The 26,548-nt window shown below is 37.4% G+C and overlaps 4 protein-coding genes across 9 annotated transcripts; 1 reads left to right on the top strand and 3 right to left on the bottom strand.

Annotated features, from left to right (window-relative positions):
* Positions 1–1,302: 1,302 nt before the first annotated feature.
* On the bottom strand, positions 1,303–8,218 carry LOC119987529 (DEAD-box ATP-dependent RNA helicase 51). Its single transcript, XM_038832460.1, has 12 exons — positions 7,715–8,218; positions 6,690–6,875; positions 6,125–6,310; positions 5,636–5,719; positions 4,573–4,614; positions 4,353–4,424; positions 3,950–4,249; positions 3,192–3,230; positions 2,988–3,092; positions 2,623–2,691; positions 2,407–2,532; positions 1,303–1,756 (listed from the first exon to the last, which is right to left on the bottom strand). The coding sequence occupies exons 1-12, from the start codon at positions 8,135–8,137 to the stop codon at positions 1,574–1,576; spliced, it is 1,815 nt and encodes a 604-aa protein (XP_038688388.1). The 5' UTR covers positions 8,138–8,218; the 3' UTR covers positions 1,303–1,573.
* A 1,382-nt stretch (positions 8,219–9,600) lies between these two features.
* Positions 9,601–14,355, top strand: LOC119986607 (kinesin-like protein KIN-8A). 2 transcript variants are annotated; one of them, XM_038831241.1, is made up of 7 exons: positions 9,601–10,545; positions 11,479–11,752; positions 12,066–12,116; positions 12,208–12,300; positions 12,503–12,868; positions 13,003–13,695; positions 13,891–14,355. In XM_038831241.1, exons 1-7 carry the CDS (start codon positions 9,752–9,754, stop codon positions 13,978–13,980), a joined length of 2,361 nt encoding a protein of 786 aa, XP_038687169.1. In that variant the 5' UTR covers positions 9,601–9,751; the 3' UTR covers positions 13,981–14,355. The 2 variants fall into 2 exon arrangements, with proteins under 2 accessions (XP_038687169.1, XP_038687170.1); XM_038831242.1 differs by having other exon boundaries at positions 9,604–10,545; positions 13,957–14,355.
* Positions 14,356–18,029: 3,674 nt separating this feature from the next.
* LOC119987325 (protein MIZU-KUSSEI 1-like) lies at positions 18,030–19,533 on the bottom strand. The gene has a single exon (XM_038832201.1). The coding sequence runs from the start codon at positions 19,119–19,121 to the stop codon at positions 18,372–18,374; it is 750 nt and encodes a 249-aa protein (XP_038688129.1). The 5' UTR covers positions 19,122–19,533; the 3' UTR covers positions 18,030–18,371.
* Positions 19,534–20,133: 600 nt separating this feature from the next.
* LOC119987326 (protein Dr1 homolog) lies at positions 20,134–26,484 on the bottom strand. Of its 5 annotated transcripts, none has more exons than XM_038832205.1 (7): positions 26,274–26,484; positions 26,047–26,083; positions 25,792–25,856; positions 22,420–22,509; positions 21,715–21,809; positions 20,877–20,945; positions 20,143–20,555 (listed from the first exon to the last, which is right to left on the bottom strand). In XM_038832205.1, exons 3-7 carry the CDS (start codon positions 25,844–25,846, stop codon positions 20,391–20,393), a joined length of 474 nt encoding a protein of 157 aa, XP_038688133.1. In that variant the 5' UTR covers positions 25,847–25,856; positions 26,047–26,083; positions 26,274–26,484; the 3' UTR covers positions 20,143–20,390. The 5 variants fall into 5 exon arrangements, with proteins under 5 accessions (XP_038688135.1, XP_038688133.1, XP_038688134.1 ...); XM_038832206.1 differs by having other exon boundaries at positions 25,792–25,853; XM_038832207.1 differs by lacking the exon at positions 26,047–26,083 and having other exon boundaries at positions 20,134–20,552.
* Between the last annotated feature and the right edge of the window lie 64 nt (positions 26,485–26,548).

The raw sequence follows: 26,548 nt of genomic DNA, 5'->3' as shown, positions 1-26,548 counted from the left end.
GAAGATTGAATATTACTTGTAATTTCAGGCATGCCACATGTATATGAATGGGTATACTTCTTGATGATATAACCATAATTCAAAAGCTCCCACCAAGAGCAATACTCTTGTGGTCATGCATTGAGTTTTGATCCAACTAACTATGTTTAGGTGAGATATTTCTAGACACACACGTCTGACGGTCTGAGTTTAAACACATATCGGGTGTTCAAAGAACAGAAAAAAAAATTGTATTTAAATGCATAGTGTCGTTCTCGTTCATCAAAAAAATTGTCCAAATTAATATTTAAATTGAAAATACGGTATTTTTCCGCCCCGAATGTCGAATAAAGTCTTCTTAGATATTATATAGTTTTGTTTCAAAGAAAGCACATTGAAATTCAATTATTTGTATAAGGCCATGCTCGTATATGAAGCCCATGACTTATACTCCTTCCTTCCCACTTTGTCTGTCATTATTTGAAAATCCAACTTTTTAAAGAGACATGATTTAATACAATTTAACTACACAAAATGACCTTATTATTTCAAACCTTGTCCTTATTTATGATGATACTTTTTTTCTTGAAACAAGAGTAATTAAAGTAACAAAAGTAAATTTAGAGTATAACAATAAAATTATTAATTAATGAAGAAAAATGACACTAATTTTAAGACAGACCGAAATAGAAAGAATAACAATCAAAATGAGACAGAGGAAGTATAAGTTACGAGCGTCAATTTTCATGCATAGCAGTGGAGCCGGTCCCCACTACAAACTACAAAAACAAAAATCGAAGTCTCTGACTCAGAAGGGGAAAAAAAAAAAAAAAAACACTACAACTGTGACTGCCATTCTTATTGCAGATCTGTGTGCATAAGCCTAGGGCCGTCAAATTTTGTTCGACCCGATTTTAGACTTATATTATATCGAATATTTACAGGACGAACTTTTCCTAGATTGAGCGTTTATAGGAAAAACTTTTCTTAGATCGAGCGTTTAAAGAACAAATTTATATGACATCGTTCTCGATTATTAAAAAAAAAATTTATGAAAATTTGATTACATTGTCATATTAGACTGGAGATTCTGGTTTGTGTTACGATAAAGAATAATTTTATTTTTATATTGAACATACCCACCCATTTGTTTTCTAGACAAGTGAAGATACTTTTCAAGGCAACAAACGGAAAAATAAAGCACAAAATCAACTCTGAATTCGTCCCCTCCAATGGTTGGTTCAGTCCAAGCTTTTTTTCTGGGTCCCTAAAGAATCCAGTCCGCAAGCGAATATGACACGCACAGACAGCCTGAATCAATACTGCAAATCACTTGCTAAGAATCCAATCCATTGAGTATATCAACATACGTGCAGTTCACAAGAAAATTAACTATCAACAACATCAAATAGCCATTATCAAAACCTCTGTTACACATTCTTCTCATTGCTATCATCATCGAGAGAACCACCAAAAATGGTAAGAAAACAAAATTTCAGAGTCCAGTCGCTCAAGAAATTGCTGAACCCTAAAACTAAAATTACTCATACAGTACTAGTGTGGATTCATGTGTGAACTCCAAGCACTGATCCTGCTAATACCTTACAAATTGTCTTTTATCGTCTTCACCTCCCTGTCTCCCATAAGGATTGCCATCACTAAACCCATTACGGGTTCCTTCAACTTTGCGCGTTTTCTTTCTAAATTTGGACGCACTACTGTCCAAGTGCAAATTGATCTTAGGAGGGCCAGAAAAGCAAAAGGAAGCAGCAACTGCCTGAAAAGACCAGACAACAACCAAAACAAATTAAGAACGAAGTCATTTGTTAAGAAAAAATTATGGCCCCATGATTTCACGTATTCATGAAACATTCACATATAAGAAATTCACAACTTTCTCCATCCATATTAACTGAAGTCATTGAATAATAATTCATTTGATCGTGTCTCTTTAACTTACTTTTCTTCATCCAACTGTCAACTCATTACCTAATTACTTAATTTCGTAAAAAAGAAATTGCAGCTTAAACTTATGCCACTACGAGCTCAGGAGGAAAAACAGATCAGAACATAAAATATCTTCTTGGCAAATAAAAGTTGAACAATATTCTACCAGACTTTCTTACAATGACTCTCCTACTTGTTTTGTTTAGTGTGCTGCTCAACATGGCAGAATTCCACGCCGTTTTTTATCTTCGTCTCCAAAATATCCCCATTGTTATTTGTTAGAAAGGGATAGTACTTGCTATTAATATTGGTAATAACCATAATGACTATATACATAATATTTTCCTTATTAATTTACCAAAGAGGTATTCGAGCATTTAGGAAAGAATTCAGAACAAAACAGTAAAGCATACTGAGAAAGAATAAAGAAACGATGGAATAATAATTTGGCTTTTACATTGTCAAAGAAAATGTTGGTACCTGTAAATCAAGGTGATGAACATTAAAGATATCTTTCATGCTATGAGAATTATACGATAATATGTATGACCGATACGCATCTTTAGCCGACTTGTTCAAATAGTAGTTGTTAGCCACCAGCTTCTCCTACATCAATCCCAAAAGTAGTACATACTTAATATATCAGCAACTAGCTATCCAGACGAACCATCTACCCCAGTGAATGGAAGAACTTACCAGATGAGACTGCACATTTGCCAGCTTCTTTTGATCAAATTCGTACTCTTTCACAGGAACTTTTGCTGCCTGAGACAGAATTATGTAAATTGACAAATCGACTTCAAGGATTTTCATTTCTCATTCAGTGAAAATCCTCAAAATTTCATGTTGCTAAAACATACTACGAATCAAAATTAAAAAATGACTTTTGAGAAAGCCTCACTACAGTAATTATCTGGTTTTCATGTCACTACAGTAATTATCTGCTATCACGTCACTATAGAAAATATTTACTGCAATTTAGGAAGAATGTCCACGACATTAAACAAAACTTTCCAAAATCATCTTGGTTCCAGTTTTCTCTTTCACTGAATTCAAGGTACCTTTAGATAACGGAGAAATTGCAACTCTTCTGGAATCAAGAAGAGGAGGGCATTTCCCTTCCCACCTTCTCCACGGGCTGTTCTACCAACTCTATGAATATATTCCTGAAATATGATTGAAGGAGACATAAATCACCACCAACAAATAAGAATGGCAGGTGAAATCAGGCTAGAAGACATTTAATGAATATTAAAACCACACACCTTGGGTTCATCCGGAGGGTCATACTGCACAATCCAATCCTGTAATCAAAAGGTCAAGGAAGCCAATAAGTTAGCACAGTTCCATACATACTTTAATTCTGGAAAAATTCCAGGAAGGAAGCACAAATGCATGTCATGACAAAAAAAAAATATTGCTTCAAATATTTGACAACATTTGGCCTTTATGTAAGAGCAAAAGCCATGTCATGAAGGTATGGTCACTCTACTGTCTCTTTGGTGTCACAATCGTACTGGCAAAGTAAGGCTACTAATATCTACCTTCCTGACACCCCAGTGTGGGGAGCCGTTTACAATAAGGTCGGCTTTTCCCTTTTAACATTTTTCTTTTGGCCTTTTAAGTTTATTTTTTTTACAAAGTCTAATCCTTGATCACATTTCCACTCCTAACCAACTGATGATCAACCCTAATACACGACCATTGAGATTGGTAACCGCCATTCAGCATTCATTTTAAGTTTCCATATTAGTCAATGTGCATCTTGAGCTTAGGACGTTAACCCTGTCCATTTATACCAGTTTGACTTTGACACACATCTCCAACATTCCAATAAAATTAAGAAAACTAAAACTGGTTGAAGAAAACAATGACACACAACTAGTACTTGATAATATAAACAATGGCATGCCAAAACTACAAAAGATGAAGAAAGTGGGGAAAGAGCAACAAAATCATAACTGCATTGGCAATTCCTAAAAACTTAGCAAAACGAAAAAGTTTGATGAGATAGTACGCCTACCACAGCGGGAATGTCAAGTCCACGAGCAGCAACATCAGTACAAAGCAAGATACCCTTCTCTGCTTTGCAGAAGTCAAAAAAGGTAGAGGTACGTTTCTGCTGCTTTTGCTTTCCATGAATATCAAAGCAATCCACATGAATATATCTCAAAAGTTCTGAATGATATTTGACTGAGTTGCATGAAGAAAAGAAGACCATCACTTTTTTTGATGTATATCTCTTCAAGAATGAATATAGAAGAATAAATCTCTTCGCACTAGGCACAACACAATAGCCTTGTTGCAGACCTTCATTAGTGACCTACAACATATTGTTAGTTAGTTTGAAAGCTATGTCATGCACAAGGACCTATACAAGTGTGTATATGTGTGCGCGCGTGCATTTTTATCAACTAGATACCTACCTTAGTTCTCCCATCATCCACATCAATATAGATTGGAGTTGTTTGAAATGATATACGGGCAAGGTCTTCAACCTGTAAGTTTAATAAAAAAACAAGAAGAATAAAAACCTGATCAGCTCAAGATAAAAACAGAGAGAAAAAAATACAGGGATCAAACCAAAATCAATAGAAGAAGACAGAGAGAGAGAAAAATCGATTCTTATAAACTTTGAGCACTAACCTTCTTAGTTTGGGTTGCCGAAAATAAAGCAGTTTGCCTCTTCTGCAAACCAATTAGTAACTTAAATCAGCCAAAAAGCTTGGATGCAAATTTACTCATCTGAGATTAGAACTGGGAATTAAAAAATTCAAGAAATAGCTAAACTGTATCAACGAGTTTGAGTGACTAAACTTACATTGCCTCCAATTAAATAAATCATGGAAACAAAGACAACAGACTAGGTTCAAATTTTCACTCAGAAATCGACATTACATTGTAAGCAGCAAGGAGCAATCTTCTAACCAAATATAAGGAGCTACAATTTCTTTGCAGATGATGGAACCAGCTATTCAGCTGGCAAAACATACTCCCATTATTGCTTTTAGACCTGGGTTACACCTATCAAATCACCTACATGTAGGCGTCACATAATTGCAATATGGACGACTCGTGTTTCTCTTGGCAATATGGACAATATGCTTGCTCCAATTGGGGCGCTATAACGATTTCACTGATTTGGATGTTAAAGCTATTGATATTTTACTAATGAAAATAAAACTTTTGAAACACAGGCTACCAAACAATTTTCTGTTTCTTAATCTCGAAAATTCTATTGGAAGCACATAACATTTGCCAAACGTGTTTTGCATTTTCTCGTCCTTCAAAATTAGTTTTACTTGTGTTTTTAAAAAATTATTCTAAAAAATGCAAAATTGATAACATCTCCGAACAAGCATGCAGGATTTCAAAACATCGTTGAAAAAATGGGAACAAATTAGTTAATGAAATTATATGAATAAGTCACATGTAACTTCACCATCGAACTAATATTTCCCTTTAAAGACATCCCTTGCGACTACTATTCCCAATAATTAAAAAATAATAATAATAATAACATTTTGCTTATTCTTAATAATTACCTAAGGAATGTCTGAAACAATAAATCTACTTTAGCTGCTATAAATAGAGTTTCAGAAAAGATTCAAGCAAACTTGACAACATTAACGTTCCATAAATGTCAGCTACTCAGCTTCCCATGATTCTACCATAGGTCACCTCTCAACACCACCACCTAAAAACTTACCTTTGGTAAAATCTTGATAATTTGCTTCATTTCTTCCTCAAAATTTGTCTCCAATATCCTGTCAGCTTCATCGATCACGAGACACTACAAGAAATTTCAGCAATCAGAACTTACAGCTTGTGGAAAACAACAGTGGATGTAAAGGGTACAGAACAAACAGAAATGGGTCAAACAACTACTGCAACTAGATAAGACAAAAAAAGGGGCATTGAAGCAAAAATCCAAATGGACGTGGATATCTTCAAGGCTTACAAAAATCAAAAGTTGAAGAGTGGACACATAATGAAAACCCAATTTCAGCAGAACTAAATTTTAAGCTAAGCATATTTATTTTCACCTACATTTAGTTTTCACAAGATCAAAAGTGAAGAACAATCCAAATTCTTCTCTTCTTCAGAAAGGGGATGGGGCTGGGGATGGGCATTGAACTTGGGAAACAAAGGACAGTGCATGGGAACTAAACAAATTTTAAAATTGAATAAAAGTTACCTTCAAGTTCTTATACACAAATCCCTTCGTATTCTGAAGATGGTCCAGAAGCCGACCAGGGGTTGCTACTAATACATTCACACCTTTCACAATACGTTCTGCTTCACCTCTCCGGCCTGCACCACCAATAACCATGCCAAGGGTCTGCGAATGATACTTCAGAAGATCCTTTGCAACCGCATGAGTCTGAATTATATCCATTTCGAAATTTAACAACAACAAATGGGTGACAAATGGAAGAGTTAAACAATTTAAAGGAAAGTTTGACAAATATATTTAAATGAAAATACTATAAATGATGAAATTTTGGTAATTTACGAGAAGCAGTAATATGAGACAATTATTTTTATTGTCATTGCCACCTTGACCTTTACCTTTTCTAAAGTACTTAAAATGTAAAGAAAGTGCGAGCTGAGGATCCTATCACTTTAATTTAGGCGAACTATCAATTCAATGCTCAAGTATCTAAGGTATTCTTCCATAACCCCTTAAAACACAAGCCAAAGAGAATTCAGCAAAAAAAGTAAAAGATTATATAGGAGAAAATGAGCACAAGACTCGTCACCTGTATGGCAAGTTCCCTTGTTGGGCAAATGACTATAACACCTGTTCCGTTGCGAGGAGTGAAACTGATATTATATAACAACTCTATGGCTGGTACTAGAAACGCAAGGGTTTTTCCAGAACCAGTCCTTGCAGCTCCAAGAACATCTTTGCCAATCATAAGCGGAGGAATTGCTTTGGCTTGAATCTGTACCAGGCAGTGACAAGTTTTGAATACACCATTAACATGAAGAGACATGACCACGAATACACAACGGAAAAATCATGTTTTTGGTCGCTATAAAATCATAAGACTTTGACAAAATCTTTTGAACGGGGAAAGATTAACAAAGTGTTTCTAATGATTTAAAAAGAAGCCAATTAAACATTAACACAGCAAATAGAAAAGTCATCAAGTGTCGAAAAATCACTAAATTCATTCTAACTCTTGTCTATGACATCCACCATAATCAAGAAGTTTAGTTATAATTTGTACTTTTCCAAAGAACAGGTAGATCAAGGTTCTAACTTCAAATGCTACATAATGCAGGAATTAACTTCAGAGAAGAGACCAAAATTCAAGGAAACTAAGAAACATGAAGGGTGTATTTTGTGGCTAATTAAAGTGGGGAACAGCCAACTGTAACTCCTATCTTCATATTTGCCAATTGCCACCACTGGAGGAGAAGGGATAGGTTATAAACATGTATTGTCACTCCATACCGATATTCTTAAATCAATAATAGATATGGTGCGAGAGCTAACCCTAAATTCAATTAGAACTTAAATGATAACGAAGCAAATTACTCAAAAAAGGTTCCACACCATGAGTTCATCTATATAGTAGAAACAATTTGTTATCTTAACAAACCTTACTCCCCATATGCAAAGTTTGTGACTACAGAGAAAAATGCACACCACATAATAGACACCACTCAAAACTTGAATGCACTAGAATAACAACGAAAAATATATGCAGTGTAGAAACATGAACAGCGTCTTCAAAGTCGGCACATTTAGACACATATATGTAGAGTAAACGAGTACCTGAGTCATGAACGGGAAACCCATCTCCTGGATAGCGTTGAAAGTGTGCTTGGACAATCCCAACGATTCGAATGACTCGGTACTCATAATCCCAGAACCACTCTTCACCGTCAACTTCTTCTTCTCGTCCCCTTTTTCTTCTTCCCCCTCCCCTTCCACTTCCTCTTCCTCCTCCTCATCATCTTCCTCAACCTCTATCCCCTCAACCTTCTCCTTCCTCATCTTCTTGTTCTTCTTTTTCTTCTTCTCTTTCCGTTCCTCAACATGTCCCTCACTATTGCTCTTCTCCTCATCTTCTCCTTCTGCCTGTTCAACAATTTCAGCATTTTGCAGCTCCGGTTCTGGATTTTCTACAATCGACTTCTTCCCTCTATTTCGCTTTCTCTTCCCCTTACTCTTCGAGCTCGCGTCTTCTGATGCCATGGCCGCCAAGTTGCCCGTTCGACGAGATTTGCTTTGAGAGCAAGGGTGTGTTCGTTAAACCCTAATAAAACAGTCGGCGAATCATACGTAAGCTAAAACCCGTTTGACTTTTGAGTTTTGAGCGATCAAATAAGAGTCTTCTAATTACATTAGGGCTTAGGCCCACAAACTTAAAAGTCCGGCCCGTGATAATCCGGGCCTGATTATGGATCAATAGGTTCGGAAAAAAACCTGGCTCGCCCAAGCTTTCTTTTTTGCCCATATATTGGGCCTGGACATAATTCTAGGCCCAAACCTTTTCGGGGCCCGACCTATTTGCTTAACAAAAGTATAGCCGAAGGCAAAGGAACAAAAAATAAGAAAAGAAAAAGAAGGCCACATAATCATAACATCTTCCACCACAAAAGCCTGCATAAATTCTCATGATTTGGTTCTTTTTTTAAAAAAAAAATTTCCATTACTTAGAACTATAAGAACTTAATTATGGCCAATTCATATAATTATATCTCGCTCGTCCTAAAGTAGTGAATATCTCTGAACGAAATGGTATAAACTCGAAAGATTTTAAGTTCGATTCCTATTGGTAACAACATCCTTATCGCCACACATTATTTCTTTGGCTTCATTTACCATGTCGTCAGATAGAAAATTTATGTGCATGCGGGACTAAAGACTCTAATTTAAACCCATATTAAATGTTCAAATAACAAATTTCTACGGTGTTTAAAAAAAAAACCCCTAATGTAACCCTCTTTTGGAACAAAAAGAAAATCACTCATTCTTATATTAAAAACAAAAAAACAAATCACTCATGTCATGGTTAACATGCACCATGGGGTGTGCCGCCATTTCAAATTTGACCTCAAAAGCAATTAAAAAAAAAGACAAAAAGAGAGGCAAAATTTTATATTTGTTACACTGAAAGCTAATGTTTGTCATCATTAGTCCCTCATGAAGATCCAACCACTAAATTATGAAAAGAATTAGCCAGCATGGCAAAATCCTCACCGCCCATTTCTCTGATCAATCATTAACAATTTGATCATACGTTATGTGGGCCATAATATTCCAAACAGTAGAATCTGGTGGTAGCAAAAACGGGGGTTGCATAGAATACGGTGCTCTCGAGATACACCATAAAAATGCACATTTAGCTTTTGCTTATTTCGAGAAAAAAAAAAGAATAAATCTTTTAATCTTTAATTAAATAATTAATGTAATTATTAAAAAGAAGGGATTTCTTTCTCCCGTGCAGCATGAGATTTCCGGGTGGACCCTATAAGCCAACCGTTTGTGGCCCTCCTGACAGTATTTTGACCGTTACAAACAATCATTTTTTAAAATTCCCATTTCGAAAATTGATTCTGTTAACTCATTACTGACCGTCAGATCAAATCCATATCAACGGCTATGATTCCCCCCAAATCGACTCCCCAAATCGTCTAAATCCGATCTTCCCTCTCTTTCCAATTCTTTAGCTTACCTGCAGTTCGACCGATCTTTAGTGCTCATTCTCGATCCAAAATCTCTACTTTCCAGGAAAATATTCATCTTTCTTGCGTTCTGAGCTGTTTCTCCCATCTGGGCATGTTTGGTTGCTGAAAAAATTTTAGAATGCCAGTGTCAACTAGGTCTCAAGCTATCAATCCTTTACAAAATGGTCCAAGTGAAGACCATGGGAGTCTTCACTTGAGAAATCCACACCATGGCTTGAAAGAGAAGATGAAAGCTTTGTCTTCACTGTATGAGCAGCAAAAGAAAGCCTCTTTAGGTCTCAAGAATCCGTCTCCGAAGCCTGAAGACAAGAGGTTCTTAACACATCCAAGCGTGGATCTACTCAGTTCTTGCAAAAGAGAGGAAAAAGATTTAAAAGAGTCGAAATCATATGCCATGAAAGAGAACAACATGCCCACAAATCCTTCAATGGCTAATTCAACAGTAACAAGAACCTTTGTGTTGCCTCAGCCTCCTATTGATGATGCGAAAGAGAACATGGTGGTGGGTTCAGATCGGATCCTCGGGTTTCCATCTAGCACAAGAAGGGCAGGTGTTACAGTGGCAAGAAAGCTAGTAATGGGAGGTTTGGGGACACAAACGGAACCAAGAGGGATCAATCAAAATGGGTCTAAGATTGTGCAAGATACAGAGAGATTAGAGGCTGTTATGAACAAAAATGGGACCAGGGAGAGCCGGATTCTTGTGTTTGTGAGGCTTAGGCCAATGGCCAAGAAGGAGAAAGACGCAGGTTCGCGATGTTGTGTCAGGATTGTGAACAGGAAAGACGTTTATTTGACAGAATTTGCCAATGAGAATGACTATCTTAGGCTAAAGAGGCTCCGTGGGCGGCACTTCACATTTGATGCTTCCTTTCCAGATTCAACTCCTCAACATGAAGTTTATTCCGTAACGTAAGTGTCTGAACTTAAGCCTTAGCTTGCTATTTGGTTGAGTTCCTGTAATTGAATGATTTTCTTAATTTGTCATTCCATCGTTAATTTTTTTGCTGATAGTGTATCTTAGGCTTTGTGCTTGCGAAAATAAATCAATGTTATGTGATTGGGTACCTCTAGACTTGTTGAAAACAATTTTCTTGTGTCTCTTCTTATTTCATTGCAGTGCATCTGCAAATCTTAAAGTTCAGTCCTTGAAGTAAAGGACCATAATATAAATGATCCAATTATAATGATATAATCTGGTAACTGAGAAGTTTCTTTCTTTGGATAGTGAAAAAGGTTCAGTGAATTTATCTCCTTTTCCTTCCATTGTATCGCCAAGCACAACCAAACAGGAAAAGAGACTCACCAGGAACAATGGTAGAGGAACAAATTTTTTAATTAGTTCTATTTAAATCTTAATACAATAGGAAAAAGAGAAAGAGAGAGAAGATTGAGCAAGTCATAACATACTAATTAATTTTCAATTCAAACGTGTTAGCATATTATTAGCCTCAAGCTAAGAGGAAGTTTCTACTTCAGTAATAAAACATCTGGTGCATGTATTAATTCCTTTTCCATCTTTTGAATTTCTAGACAGCGAAACAGGAAACAATAGTTACGTTGAATAGACAATAGCAAATGTTGCTTGAACTATACAAGTTACATATTGGTTTCATTGAAGATTTATGATCCCATATGATCTGCCTTTTTTCGGTATTTTTATGTTCAGGTGCTTCTTGGCTAACATTTGTCAAGAACGAAAAATACTGATTCTATGCAATTCGGCTTTACTTTTAATGAGTTTCCAATACAAAAATGTGTACTTAGTTTTGTTATTTAACAGAAGGCAGTGACTCAATATGAGAAGAACTAACAGAAAACTTATACCTCTTCATCTAAATTTAGGACCGCGGAGCTTGTTGAATCAGTTCTGCAGGGGAGGAATGGGTCGGTGTTCTGCTATGGCGCCACAGGAGCTGGAAAAACTTATACAATGTTGGGTACCGTCGAGAACCCAGGTGTCATGGTTTTGGCAATCAAGGATCTCTTCACCAAAATTAGGCAGAGGAGTGGTGATGGAAACCATGTAGTTCATCTCTCCTATCTTGAGGTTTATAACGAAACTGTCAGAGATTTGCTCTCTCCTGGAAGGCCCCTAGTCCTCAGAGAAGATAAACAGGTTTTTTTTTTTTGTCTAAACTGTGCTTTTTCTTTCTTTTTTTTTTCTTTGAAAGTCATTGTAAAGTGGAATTTGGTTTTGTTCTCTTTGCAATATGCTATGTTTTATCTGGCTTCTTGAAGATGAATCCCAAATATACTATCCTTTGCCAGTCATGAATCATGGCAGCCCCTTGGATTCTTAGATCCTCTATTGATTGAAATTTCTAATTCCATACAAAATGATTTGCCATTTTATATTAGATTTTAATGTTGGAGTTGGAATATCTTGACTGATTAGTAAACCACTCTATGGTTGTTGATATGTATGATAGGGGATCGTGGCAGCAGGTCTTACACAATATAGAGCTTATTCAACAGATGAAGTAAATTTCCTTTTTCTCTATTCGCTACTTTGAACATTAGACAGTTGATAGAATGAAAAGGGAAATTATATTTTTCTTCTGTTGATGGCAGGTAATGGCGATGCTTCAAAGAGGAAACCAAAACCGAACCACTGAACCAACTCGTGTGAACGAGACATCTTCACGTTCTCATGCTATTCTGCAGGTAATTATAGGGATACATAGCTTTTAAAATGTGTGCTGTTCTTTTCTTTCCCTAAAAGTCCTAGCCGTTGTTTTTTCTTCCATGTTCTTGAGAATACTCCTGCGAGCTCCATAAGGTGGTGAACTGGTGGTCTATAGGATATATAGCTTTTAAGCTTTGTTGCTTTTAAGTTTCTTCTCCATTCTTGATATTGTTCAATTAGGTGGTGGTTGAATACCGAGTCAAGGACGCATCCATGAACATCGTCAATAGAGTGGGAAAGCTTTCGCTAATTGATCTGGCGGGGTCAGAAAGAGCGCTGGCCACTGATCAGAGAACTCTTAGGTCACTTGAGGGAGCAAACATAAACCGTTCACTTCTTGCATTAAGTAGCTGCATCAATGCTCTTGTTGAAGGGAAGAAACATATACCCTACAGAAACTCAAAGCTTACTCAACTTCTCAAGGACTCGTTAGGGGGAGCTTGCAACACTGTTATGATTGCTAATATCAGTCCAAGTAATGCCTCATTTGGGGAAACTCAAAACACCTTGCACTGGGCTGATCGTGCCAAGGAGATCCGAACCAAGGTTAAGTCTCTTGACTTCTCATTACCACAAATTCTAATATACTTCTGCCATACATCTTTATGCTTTCGAATGTTTAATTATGAAATACAACGATCCTAAGGAACATTTCCAACTTCTCCCGTACACAAATGTAGGCAAGTGAGGCAAGTGAAGCAAATGAGGAGATACAGAGACTACCTGAATTTGAAACTGATCAGGCCAAACTCTTGCTGGAATTGCAAAAAGAGAATCGTGAATTGCGTTCATTATTGGCACGCCAACAACAAAAGCTGCTGACTGTCCAAGCACAATGCTTGGCTGCAAAGTCCTCTCCAACCCCTTCTTCAGTCACGTCTCTCTTAACTCCTCCGTCCACTGCCCAACCGAATGAAAAACAAAGAGCTAGACCGTCTTTCTTAACTGGTAATTGTTTCACACCAGAATCCAGGAAAAAGGGAGCAGAGGAAGTAGTCAGAGAACTTAGGCAGAATGTGAAGGCATTGGAGGGAGAAATTGAGAGAATGAAAAAAGATCACGCGTTGCAGCTAAAGAAAAAGGATGAAATTATTCGTGAGCATTCACGAAAGAGCAACAAACCATCAGTAGGAGGAGGATTGGAAGGGACAAAAAGGATAGTAACAAGGGCTAGCTTGCGCCCGAAGGGAGTAGATACTGGAGAACTGAAGAGCCCTAGTTACCGGTTTCAATCACCAGCCCCAACAGCAAAGAAACGAAGCTTTTGGGACATAACAACTGCCAATAGCCCATCAGTTAGTACTTTAAAGGGAAGAAAAACCAGAAGTCATGTTAATCCAGAACCTGCTGCAGCCCCCTCCATGCTTCTTCAGGTATGGTGATTTTATTTACTCTTTGCTCCAGAGCAAAGACGAGGCTTGTGGACGTAGTCCCTCATAAAAGAGATGCCTGAAGAGCTCCTCGTGACTCCCTTCTCTCTTCGCTCTTGGGAACTCCTAGGCCTCTCTTTGTCTCTTTTACTATATGTTTATATATGAGCTTGTTGTTTTCTTCTGCAACTGATGCAGCTTGCATATCCATGTTTCCGGTTTATGGTCATGTTCGGACTGCGTGTTGCAAATCACATCATTCAGCCAGGTTTTGCTCGTCAAAGGTGAAAGAGGAGGTTCAGGGAAAAAGGCAAGGAGACAACCATTATGTTATCTACCCATATTTCTTCCTGAGAGATTGCTTCTGCTCAAATTCGAAGAAAAGATCGTTACTTGGTAGGTATTTGTTTCTTCATTACTCGCATGGGATGCAGAAACCATGCCCCCACAAGAGAGATTGTGTTGCTTATCATATTACGTTGTCCTTTTAAGCTTGGACTGTATTTTTCCCAAGACTTGCTAAATCCAAGCTTTTTTAGGGTGTTTGGCTAGCATTCGTGTAAAGAAAGTATCTATTTGTACTAATCTTCTTGTGTCATTCAAGTTTCAATTATAGTGTGTAATTCATTTATAAACTTGAATTAACATTAAATTTGAAGTCTATCGGGGAGGGGAAATTCGAACCCTTGTCACCAAAGTGATACACACCATCCTTATCATTTCAATTAGTGACTCATTGTAAATCTATGGTAGTCTTACTGTTTATCGGGTACTCCATAAATCCCAGTCGAGCTGGTTAAGGTAGATATTCGATTTAGTAGTATCCAAGTTCAAATCTCTAACCCCGCTTACTTTATTATAAAAAGTGATTGATTCAAATTATGTGTTCATGATTAGAGTTAATCACTCAAGTATGAAATTCCAAACAACTATTCTAAATATAAAATATGCATTTTTACATGACCCTCCCTCTTATATCTTCTACTAAACTAACAGATGCATCAACTGGTAATTGAGTTCTATGCTTGTTGGTCCCATTAGTGTTTTTAAAAGCAACTCAAGCATAATGGAAAGAGGAATTAATAGTAGTACTATCATGGGACATGTACAAATACATTATTACTTATTAAGATAACTAATCCAACTTTACATTACAGCTAATGATGACACCAACCACCGGAAGCAATACCTATATTTTTATAGCTGATGGTTTTGGCCCAATTTACCCTGTCTTCGGGTGAAAAACTTCAGTACGTGCGGGTTTTACAATTTGAGTTTAGGTCCATATCGGATGTCCAAATGATAAGCTTCTATGATGTCATTCACTGTTACAAGAAAAAAAAATAATGACACCAAGATTGCTTTGTTTTGGCAACATGAACAATGAATCACTTTTCAATATCACTTGTGATGATGTGCTCCCTAATTAAAGCAGCAATAGTGTCTACTTTTGGTCTGGCCCTTGGTTTCCTAATCGCAAAAATCAGTAATTAGTATGTTAATAAGATTACAACAGTATCAAACAAATCCACCAAATTATGGTGCCTAATCATAACCTGTGGTCTACATGCATGCCCTAAAAGAAGTAGTTCTATTAATTGTATTTCAGTTAAGAATTGAAAATTTCTTTTAGGTTCTTTTCAATGATTGCATTATTTCCAAAATTAGTTGTTTGGACTCCATTTGGTTCAGCAAGAACAGATGCACCAGTTGAAGGAAAAATGGTAGGTTAGATCATAGATGGGTATTAAATGTCACAAATAGCTAAAAAAGAGTGTTAGATGACCATCAACCATGGAGCAATAGCTCAATTGATTATATCTCAGGGTTTATGACGGATGCATGCTGCTAAGGTCGGGAGTTCAAACCAACTGAGAGTTTTCCCTCGGGGTTTCTAGTCTCGTGGGCTTTCAGTCCACTTCTGTAGAGCCTCATTTTCACCCGTACATTATTCGGCTCAATCTCACTTGTCCCCAACGTGGCGCGAACAATTCTAACCGCCCACGCAACCAACGACTCACTAGATTTCCTTCGATTTTTTTTTTGTAAGCAACAGAGAATATATATATAAAAACCAAACGGAAGCTTACAGTAGGGCGTCAATATGAATGGCCTGAGAACAAAATATAGAAAGATAAGTATGCGAAAAAACTTTATACACAGTTGAGGAGCTTGATACTTAAAGCCACCAAATGAAATCTACCACTCTGTTAATTCATTCCTTTGCCAGCAAGTCTGCCATTTCATTCCCTTCTTGCAAAGTGTGTTGCAGAGATATGTGTTCAAACTTTAGTTTTGATAGGGTTGATTGCATTGGCGATTTGAGCTAGCTTCCATGGAGGGTCACATTGATGCCTAGCCCATTATACTGCATTCTTATAATCAGATTTCATAATAAATTATTTCCCAGATAACATATCGCTGGAAACCGATATCTCCATAGCTTTACCAATTGCCCTCAGCTCCGCTTCATTGGAATCACAAACCTCACCACTACATGAGAACAAGCAAATGATATGTCCATATGAGTCCCTCAGAACACCTCCAATCCCAGCTCTTCCTGGTTTGCCCAGTGATGAACCATTCACATTCCACTTCAACAAATCATTAGGGGAGGAAACCACCGTATAAACTCTCAGGAGAATCGATGACTGCATCAAAGATGCACTCGCTAGTCTGTTACATTTGAGAATGCCTAATCGACTAGTTGTCAATAGCCCTAGACCATGTATCAAAGAATCATCCTGACCTTACTTACACTAAATTATTGACGGTGATTCTCAAATATTACAGACGTAATACAATACGCGATAAAATGCAATAGTAACAAAGATAGAGGATAACGAGTTACCTATTCTTAACGGTCAAAGCGGAATTACACCTCAATTAGGAATCTTTTTTCCTTTCTTGCGGCCCAATGGTTTTCACAAATGCATAAAGCAAATTAATGGTGCGTTACTTTTTAAAGAATGAATGATGAGTAGATTATCAAAAAACAGCCCCCTCGAGTTTTGTGCCTAAACCCTAATCTTAACATCTCCCTAGCTGTAACCCACAAGCCACAAACTTTCCTCTTTTTATTTCTTTTCTCTTTCAAAGTGTATACATAAAAAGCCTTGAAATTAGGGAAGTATGTAAGTGAGTGACCAAAATACCCATATAGATAATGTTTTTGTATGTTATTGTTGGGGGTAGATATGTCATTCCAGCATAATATGATATTAGGAGGTTCAAATTTATTTAAAGAAGAAAAATGGCAAATGTGAAAAAGCAGTCAAAGAATTGGGAAAGGCCCAATTCAGCTGTCACATGTATAAATATATGTATATGTACATGTATATATTGGCTTTTGATGACCTCTATGATTAGGGTTTCAATAAATATTTCTTGGGATCACTCCACACAGGTTTATGCACCAAAAACAATAATTGGAACATCTCATACTTTTAGACCAAAGGTCTTGGGGAGAACATATTTATCAAAGCATCCTAGCTAAATAGGAAATTGAAGCACCAAAAACAATATTAGGAACATCTCACACTTTGAGACCAAATGTCTTTGTGTAGAACATTTGTCCAAGCCATCCTAGCTAAACAGGAAAAAAGGGTACTAGGAGAGAAAGAAAAAGCATTAATATATATATAGAGAGAGCTTTTCAGGTGCGGGATCTCACACTTTAACCATCTAACACCATTCACGTGCGGACCCCATAACGTGTGGGGGTCATACTTACACATAATGAATGGTATTAAATGGATCCCTCATTTTAAATAATGTGAGGGATAGAATTTTCATATATATATATATATATATACACATATATTATATCAATGGATAGTGATGAACTCTCAATTTCTCAAAAAATAGAGATGGAAAAAAGCCACAAATCAAGACAAATGGGAACATGGAGATGACTATGTATTATAAATGACGGAATTCTCGAATTTCACTGAGTTTATAATTCACATATAATAGTGGAGAATACGACAAAAGTGTCCTACCATTGTACGAGAATTGTACATTCCGGAAATTGAAAATTGCAAAACCCTAAGATCCATTGATATTATGTCATCCCTTACTCCACTACTCTTAACACAATTGAATGAGATCCATATTTTATTAGGGGAATAACATCATATACCATATTAACATATAGATGGAATTAATGACTATTTTTTTAAAGGTTTTTAACATTATCTAACCATCATTTCATTATCTACAGAGTGACACTTGATAATCACTGTGATTTTCTCGTTATTAACTTGATACAAGGTAAGAGAATGTATGATTAAGGATCAAAGAGATATCAATGGAGATTAAAAAAAAAAAACCCAAAATTCAATGACCATGATGATTGCATTTGCCTCCATTAACATAGGATATGAAGAAAAAAAAAGAACTACACATGTACACCTTGATGACCCCACCTCCCATTCATATTACCTGTAATGTATTTCTTTCCCCCCTCCACCTACTACTACCAAAATACACTGAAAGCCCCACCTCCCATTTTCTCAACAGGAGAGTGAAGAAAGAAAAAAGAAAGAAAAACATAAAGTAATTGGAGATAGAGAGCTAGCCCTCCAAGCTCCATTACCATGGTTCAAGATCTAAACTTACTAGCCATAACCCATTAAACAGAAAGAAAAAGGGTACTGAGACTTTTCCCATGGTTGCAGTCAGACTCTAAGCAAGTAGATACTAAGTTCAGGAGTTCCATTGCTATCAGGATTCATCATGTAAAAAGCTTCAGAATCTCTAGACCCAACAATTCTTTCAAACTTAGCTCTCATGTACATGACCTCACCATCAGCTGCTTCTTCATCCCCTGCAGCAGCAGGCAAAACACCTGCTCCCATTGAAATTGGCTCTACAGCTTTCAAAATCTTCAACTCCTTTGCTCCACATTCCCTCCTTGTACCAAACCCACATTTCTTGCCATTGCAGTAAGTCCTCCACACTGGCTCTTCAAGCAATCTCACTGCCTTGCTCTTTTCTTCTTCCTTCTCTTTATCACACTCCAATGCAATCCTCACTAACCCTGATGCCATTTCCCTAACCAAACCACTGATTGGTGTTGCTAGCTCAATAAGAAACGCTGGTGGTGAATTGGGTTCCTTCTGAAAGGCAAAGTGAACATGGCCACGGCGGTTCCCAAAGAGGGTACCGACGACTCTAGGTCCAAGCGGTAGCTGTGACCGGTTCCTACCAAGAGCAGCAAGAGCCAGCCGGAGCCGAGAAACGGCCAGAGCAGGCAGTTTCTTCTTTGGAGTTTGAGTTGAGAAGTTGCTCTTGGGATTCTCCTTTTTCTCTTCCTCATTGGTTTTTGAAAAGGACTTGAAGGTTGGAACCTCATCATCAGAGCCAACCTTTTTGGTCCAGTGAAAGTGTCTCTTAGAGGAAGAGGAGTTTAGAGAGGATCTAGCCATGACAAGCTTTGGAAGCAAAATCACTAGGAAGAAGGCAACTCCTTATAGATGGTGAAAGGTTGAGAGGGGAGCGAGAGACTCTGGCTCTTCCACTTTATTTTAAGTGTAGGGCTTCAATTTCAATACTTGTTTCTAGTCCTTTGTTATTGGTAGTGCAAGAGAATCCTGACAAAAGAAACATTGGGTGACCCACAAACTGATTTAGCAAGATGAGAGAGAGGTAAAAAAGAAAGGAATCTAAGGGGACAACAAGTTTGTAATTTCACTTTCTTGTGGGACAGGGAGGGGAGAGATTTTGCTTGACTGACACTTTTGACCTGAATACAAAAACAGTATGAGAGAATGGACAACCAAACAAGCCACTATTCACACCAAGACATGCTCAGGGCACATTGTTCAGTATCCGTCTTCAAGTAACATGTCTTGTAGTGTAACCGTGCTCCATATACAGGAACCAGTGACAGCGTAGTTGATTATCTTTCCGAACTTATAACACATGACACCTGAAATCGAGAGTTCAAACCAACCAGCGACAATATTACCAACCAGCGACAATATTTCTTTATGACCCCTACCCACACGAGTTTCAACCCAATTTTAACTGTTACAGTGTGATGCAAACTGGTTTGGCAATCTAAGTACAGGCTAGCTGGATGGTTCCTTGGGTTTAAAAAAAAGTGCTCAATGTACAGGGCAGTGTTGGTGGATCAAAACAAGGTTTTAAATTATCATCCCCTGTACTTGGGTCAAGTGAGTACTAAACTTACACCTACCTGCGAACTGACAACTTATTGTCTGTGGGACCGCACCATCCATTTGTTAGGGACATTGACACATCACTAGAACAGTGGTCCCGCCCGCTCAGAGGTGGTCCCACAACATAAAATGATGACATCATACAATTATAAACCTGGATAGGTGACATACCACAGCAGAAGAGTGAGTCTCTTTAGTAGCAGTGTAGCACAAACCCTAATAACAATTTTGTACAGAAAGAAACAGAGATCAGATGGAATGCAAATGACAATAACCTTAACCACATATATATAGATTCTAAAGCGAAAGGAGTATGAGAAACTGTCACTAATTACATTAAGGTATAAATATGAGTCATATATAGAGTACAAAAGGAAAGAGCATATCCACAAAGGCCAGTGCACTTGCCAATGACTTTCTGTACATGATACAAAAGATTAGAAGCATTTGTGTAGGAGTCAAGGATGCTTGCCTATGGTTCAAGCCTTCAAGGAAGGCTAAAAGGTCCTAAAGTTAGCTCTCTAAACTTGGGTCAGTTTCCGGTTGCTTAGGAGCGGTGGTCCCACCATTCATTCGAGCACGTGCCTCAGCAAACATCCTCTGCTGCTCAGCCGCTGCTTCTTCCTCCGTCATTTCGGCTCCATTGCTCCACTTGCCACCTCCCCTTAGAGAATCCTGCTGGAATGCATTCCCAAACAGACTATCAGGATTAACAGTGCAGACGCAAGGGTTTCTCAGTTTATGGTTCGTAGTTGCATGGAAGGTCCATGATTTTCCATTCTCATTCCTAATTCAACCCCCCCAGAAAAACAGTCAAAATGTAAAACAAAGATAAAGGGAGAAAAATGCTTCATTAAATATTTCAATTAATCTGTTAATGCTGAAGACTGAATCACTCAGACCAAGGATCAAAAAGTCCATCAATCCAATGCAACTAATCTCAAAAATTGCCCTTAAATCTAAGTTTGATGGAAGGAAAAAGAAATGCTGCTCAATTACCATTGTCTCAAGCTTGTGTTGCTCATATGCAGCATAAACTTCCTCAATGTACTCACCAAACCCGAGAACCTGACAGATCAGAGAAAGAAAGAAACATATTTATATAATGTACAGAAACAGTGAACCATGAATTAGTAATTCTCTCAGCTACAAAGACTAATAAACGCATAAGTTGGCTTTTAAAAAAAGGGTAAGAGTTGGCTTCCCCTTATTTGCAACAAACATCTCAAACAACCACAAACTCATAATATCTCAAATGAGAAAAAGCAGTAGAACACTTGGCCCCATGCTACGTAAGTAACCATTGTATACTGGCTTAGATTCCCATATATGCACCTGCTAAAGCCTTTAAAATCCTATACCAGCACCTATCTAATGGGATAAATTAACCAATAATCTCATCTCCGTCCAAGAAGTAGATGTATTTCATGTGTCTGAATTTCTGAAAAGTAAGCTGTCGTTTTGGGGAAGTGAGGTTTCGAACCACTCTGCTCTGAGAGAGAGGGGGGGGGGGGGGGCTTGCCACTTGCCTGCAGTCTTAATCCCCTGATGAGTCTGAATTTACATCCCTATAGAAAATTCATTACCAATTCAACTAAATACCATTCAGATCACTGCTATGAAAAGTTATGCATGAACCTGTGATTCTTCCTACAACTCAGAGGAAAGGTATGGACAACAATCTGACAATACCAGGGAGAAAAAGAAGAAGAAGCACGTACAACAGCAACAATGACTAACATAATTAAGCATAGCAAATTTCACATCGGAGGACGCTCACAAGTCGAGACATACGCCCTGATGAGCTTTAACATGTAAGAAGGGTTGATGGCCAAACCTCTAAGGCCTTGAGCACATGCTCAGGTGCGATTGTCCGTCTGTCCTCTCTGCCACAAACTTCGTTGGACTCCGATGACACGAGATTTATGAACTCTGTCAGGGCCATTTATAAAAGTACAATTTCACTGATTATCAATAAGCATAAATTGCAGAACACAGGTAAGAATTACATCTTCATAAACCGTCAGGGACCGCATTCTTTTCAAAGGAAAAAAGTCAGTGCTTGCAAATGATTGTCTTCATTGATGCAGTAAACCATAACAACAATTTATCACTTTTTTCTCATTTGCAAACACTTGGATTTACATATGGCTAGAAAAGACAATCACTTCCTCCTTGGAAGCTAATATGTTACAGGAATATAACAAAGAAACAAGAAGTTCTTGCATAACAAAATAAAAGACGAAGCCTTTCCCCATACTATTCTGCATTGTTACACTGAAAAATTAAAAAATAAAAACCAGAAACGTCCTCCTAAATTAAATTTTTTTCACTGATCGCAAACAAAATATCTAATTGTATGCTAACTCAAAGAAAAGCAATAAAGAATATAATCACTTAGAGGGAAAATTTGAGCAGCCCATCAGAAACTATCTTAAAAAGGCCAGGAACAAGGAATCCAAAGGGGGTAAAAATTATTAAGCTGGTTATAGAACGAAGACTTGGCTTAAATAAGATCTATAGAATTTCATGATTATCTTACCTACACAGCACTCTATCAAAAGGTCTTGAGCATCTCTTGCAACACGAACATCTGGAGGTAACATCTCTTTAATAATTTTGGTCATAGTCGCTGCAACATACAATTTACAAACTCATCAGGTAAGTAAAAATGTAGGTAAACAACTCCCATGCACAGGCGAACATAAGACCCAATAGTAGGGTGCAACCTAGAGGTTACATGTTCAATTCCTGTAAACAAACACTCCACAAACTCATTAGAGCCAAAAAAAAAAACAACAGAAAAAGAAGCAACCGACGTGAAGGGTTACGCAATCAGAAAGATAGAAACACTAAAAATCAATTCCATAGAATCAATGAAAATTTTCAAACCCATAGGGAGACAAACCTCTCCTGTTCCAATATTATAATTTACAGAAAGGATAAGAAACCTCCACCACAAGCTGAAGCTGTCACCCACCGAACTTCTCTAGTATCTTTTTTTGGAAAGATGAAAATTCTATCAAACTACCGAAGGGGAAGTAAGTAAGTGACCCATGGAATTACAAGGATTCTGGGGTAATTGCCCCAAGCAGATTGAAACACTTGAAGGAAAAATAAATATTTAATGCAAAGGGGTTTTCTTGGAGTCAAAAGTTCCATGATTTCTCTCTTTCTAGATGAACCACATGATGAATGGGCAGCATTACCCAGAGAACTTTTGTCTTCACACTATACCCACCACATAATCTCTCATTGGACACTAATCCAAAAATCAAGCAACCAATTTATTTCCATGAATTGAAGAGTACAGATGAACCAGCTAAGATAAGCCGGCTGAAAAGCATCTACGATAATTAAAGTGCAAGGTTTAAAAAAAAAGATAAGGATATGGGAGGCTAGAAAAAACATGAGTTAAAGCAATAAGAATGGATGAAGGCAAAAGGAAAAGTAGAAATGTAAATCAAAAATAGATAATTCGCTTAGTGTACTATACGAGTATAAGTAGCTTTGACCTTCTATAGGATCATAAATGGTGGGCAAAAGGACATGAAATCCAAGCACCTCCCCAATTTCTACCCAGCAAAACAAACACCACACACACATAACAAGCAGCACCATCAAAATATTAGATTTTTAGAAAAAAAGACGAGGGACCGGAAAAAAACACGAGTGAAAGCAATAAGAAACGCGATTTTAATGGTTTTGAAAATTGATATCCCTTTCATGACTGTATGTGGAAATGGTTTATGGGTGCATAGTATGAGTTACCAAGGGATTAGAGGGAAAATAGAGGAAGTGACAGCAAGAGAAATCTGTAAAGATAAGGAACTGACACAAAAAGAACTCTGGATGAGAAATCGATGGTGTCAGAGAGTGGGAAACACAGAAAGAGAGTACAATCAATGGGAGAACAGATAGGAAAAATTGAGGAAAAAGATGAATGATAACGAGAGAGAGGGTTGGGAGTGGGGGAGGGGAAAGGGGGGGGCCAGATAAAGATAAGGAAGAAAAATAACCATAAAGATTAGTTGGCTGGCTTAATTGGTCTTCCCCATCCAAATTTATGTTCACCAAATATCTATGGATATTGTTGCAAATTGGAAAGTCTGGACTAAGTTATTACATGAACACCTCAAACTACAAAAAGGACAAATAAAAAAGTGATAACCAATAGTATCTGAAAATGTGTCCCCCGCTCCTACTTAGATTGAAGGTTACAGAAACTCTTCCACATAACAGCGAGTAAAACTACAGTTAAAATAGAACATAGCATAGTTTTGATCACTTTCTGAACCATAGAATTACTTACAAGTAATCCATTATAGAAACTATATGCTTCAAGGCTAATAGAGGTAATTCATGATATCCCATTAAGTTAAAAAGGTATCAAATTTCTTTTTAACAGGCACAAAACCACCAAAAAATCAACAACTACATGTTTTGATTCCTTTTTCGCTTCGAATTAATATAGTTTTGTTCGTATTGCAATAAGAATGGAATCCTAATAGACGTAATTCAATTCCTGTTGTCATATTACAAAATAGCCCTGTTGGTTTTAAGGTGAAATCTAATCAAATTCTTAACAAAATTCCATAGGAAAATTCACGAAACCTGCACGACGACGGTAAACCAGTGTGGTTTTGGGTTTAAGAGACGGGGGGAGAGGGCATGGTTGGGATGGGTCAGAGCCACAGAGGTGAGTCATAAACTCTAAGGTCTTCAAGTCTCACTTTGTACACCTTGGATTTAATTCATGTTTCATCCCTTATTAGGTAAATATCATTTCATTTAATTCTACGACATATGAGTATTAAATACATTAGTGACAGAGAACATAAAGTGCACTTTTATTTTCAGTTTCCACAATCCAGCCATGAGCAAGTTCAAAATATCATGAAAGAGGACTCAAACCCTAAAACCAAAAATCTTAATTTTCAGTAATAAATTTCTTATTCATTTATCAGGCATGTTGTTGTCTCCTCATAGCCTTACATCCTTTCCATACCGTATACAGCGGACTTAAACCTTTACCTAAGGGCATCATGGTGTGTCGAATGACCCAACCACAAAACCATTTTTTAGATATAAAGCTGGAGAGAAGAGCACCGCTAGTTAAGTGCTTAAGTGGTCAAGTTCTACCCACTGTGCTTGAGGGCAAGGGCTCAAATCCTCAATCCCCATTGAAAAATTCACACACACTTGCACACACACATACCTATGAAGGAATAAATGCAAGGGAGAGACATATCAAGAATCCAATTAGATCTGTCAGATTCCTTACTGGCATATTCGAAGCACGAGTGGTATTTTAGGATTCTAGCGTGGCCACAATAATATCAACAAATATGAAAGATCATAACTTTAGTCATAATTATCATAATTAGAAAGAGTTAGCCGTAAGATGCAAGGACGGCGAAGAAATGTGAGTCAGTTGGTGTAGTAGATGAGGAGATTAAAAGAGAGGATAAGATTTCTGTTGAGAGGAAAATTCATACAGGCACATGTGATTAGAATACATATTTTAATAGGTATTCTTGTTTTGAAAACATGGAACCCCTCAAAGGCAAAGCCACATTGGACATTCAAGCGATGAAGCAATCACCCACACACTACTAGTATCAATTAAATCCATGGTGCACTAGGCGTTCTGTTTGTATAGTGGGACTCAAAGTTCCCTTCATTCTCCATTGGGCTAGGGCATGTTTACTGAGTCGGTGTGACAAACAATTACTATTCCCCATCCTATATGCATCGAAATAAAAAGCAAACCGAGAAAGCTTTATCCCTCCCCTTTTTCCTCAAAAATAAAAACTAAAACTTCAACTGCGTAGCAGTAAAATGGAGACCAAACATACTTAATAAATGCAATCTCAAATTAACCTAACATCAAAAGAAAATAAAAAAAACTGACCTTTGGGAAGTGAAGCGTCCTCTTTCGACTTGCCAACAATATCCATGGGCTCCATCTTCAACCTTCTATCAGGCAGACAGAGAACAAAAACTCTTATCACATACGCGGAATCACATAGGTAGAAAGGATCACCAAATTATACAATCTCAGTCATCCGCAAGCAGATTTCCGTTGCTTCTTTCAAAATTTTATCAGAAAATTTCTATCTTCTGTCAAAATTTAATCCGAGCAACAAACATAAAACAAGAGACATACTTGAATTCAAAATTCAAATAATTAAGAGAGCGCACAGCTGTTAACAAAGCAGGAAGTACAGAAACAAGAACCAGTGACCAAAGCCCCACCGCACCCACACACAATCCAGAGACGAGAGAGCCCGCAAATAAGCCAATCAAACACAACCAGCAAACACAAAATCCATCACAAAAACAACCAACTCACAATCATGCACGAACAATTTTAAGTGTAAAAACAGAAAATACCTGATAGGGTACGAAACAGGTAGAGAAAATCCGAATCCGGCGCTGGCTGGGAGATCGCGGGTGAGCTAAAGGGGAGATCCGAAGAAACGAGAGAGAATAAGATTACGGGCTAGGGAACGTTGCCGATGAATTTATAGCAGGGGTGGAGGTGAAGAAGATATTAAGAGACGTCAGTGTTTATGGTAGGACGAAAACGAATCAAGAGAGTGAATGAGGTGCAAAATAAAAAATAAATTTGCGTAATATATATCTGAATATTACTTCTTCTTTTTTTC

Source organism: Tripterygium wilfordii, chromosome 20 (genome assembly GCF_013401445.1).
Source record: "Tripterygium wilfordii isolate XIE 37 chromosome 20, ASM1340144v1, whole genome shotgun sequence".
Lineage (NCBI taxonomy): Eukaryota > Viridiplantae > Streptophyta > Magnoliopsida > Celastrales > Celastraceae > Tripterygium > Tripterygium wilfordii.
Note: the sequence above shows the minus strand (reverse complement) of the source record. Positions and strands in the feature narration are given on the sequence as shown.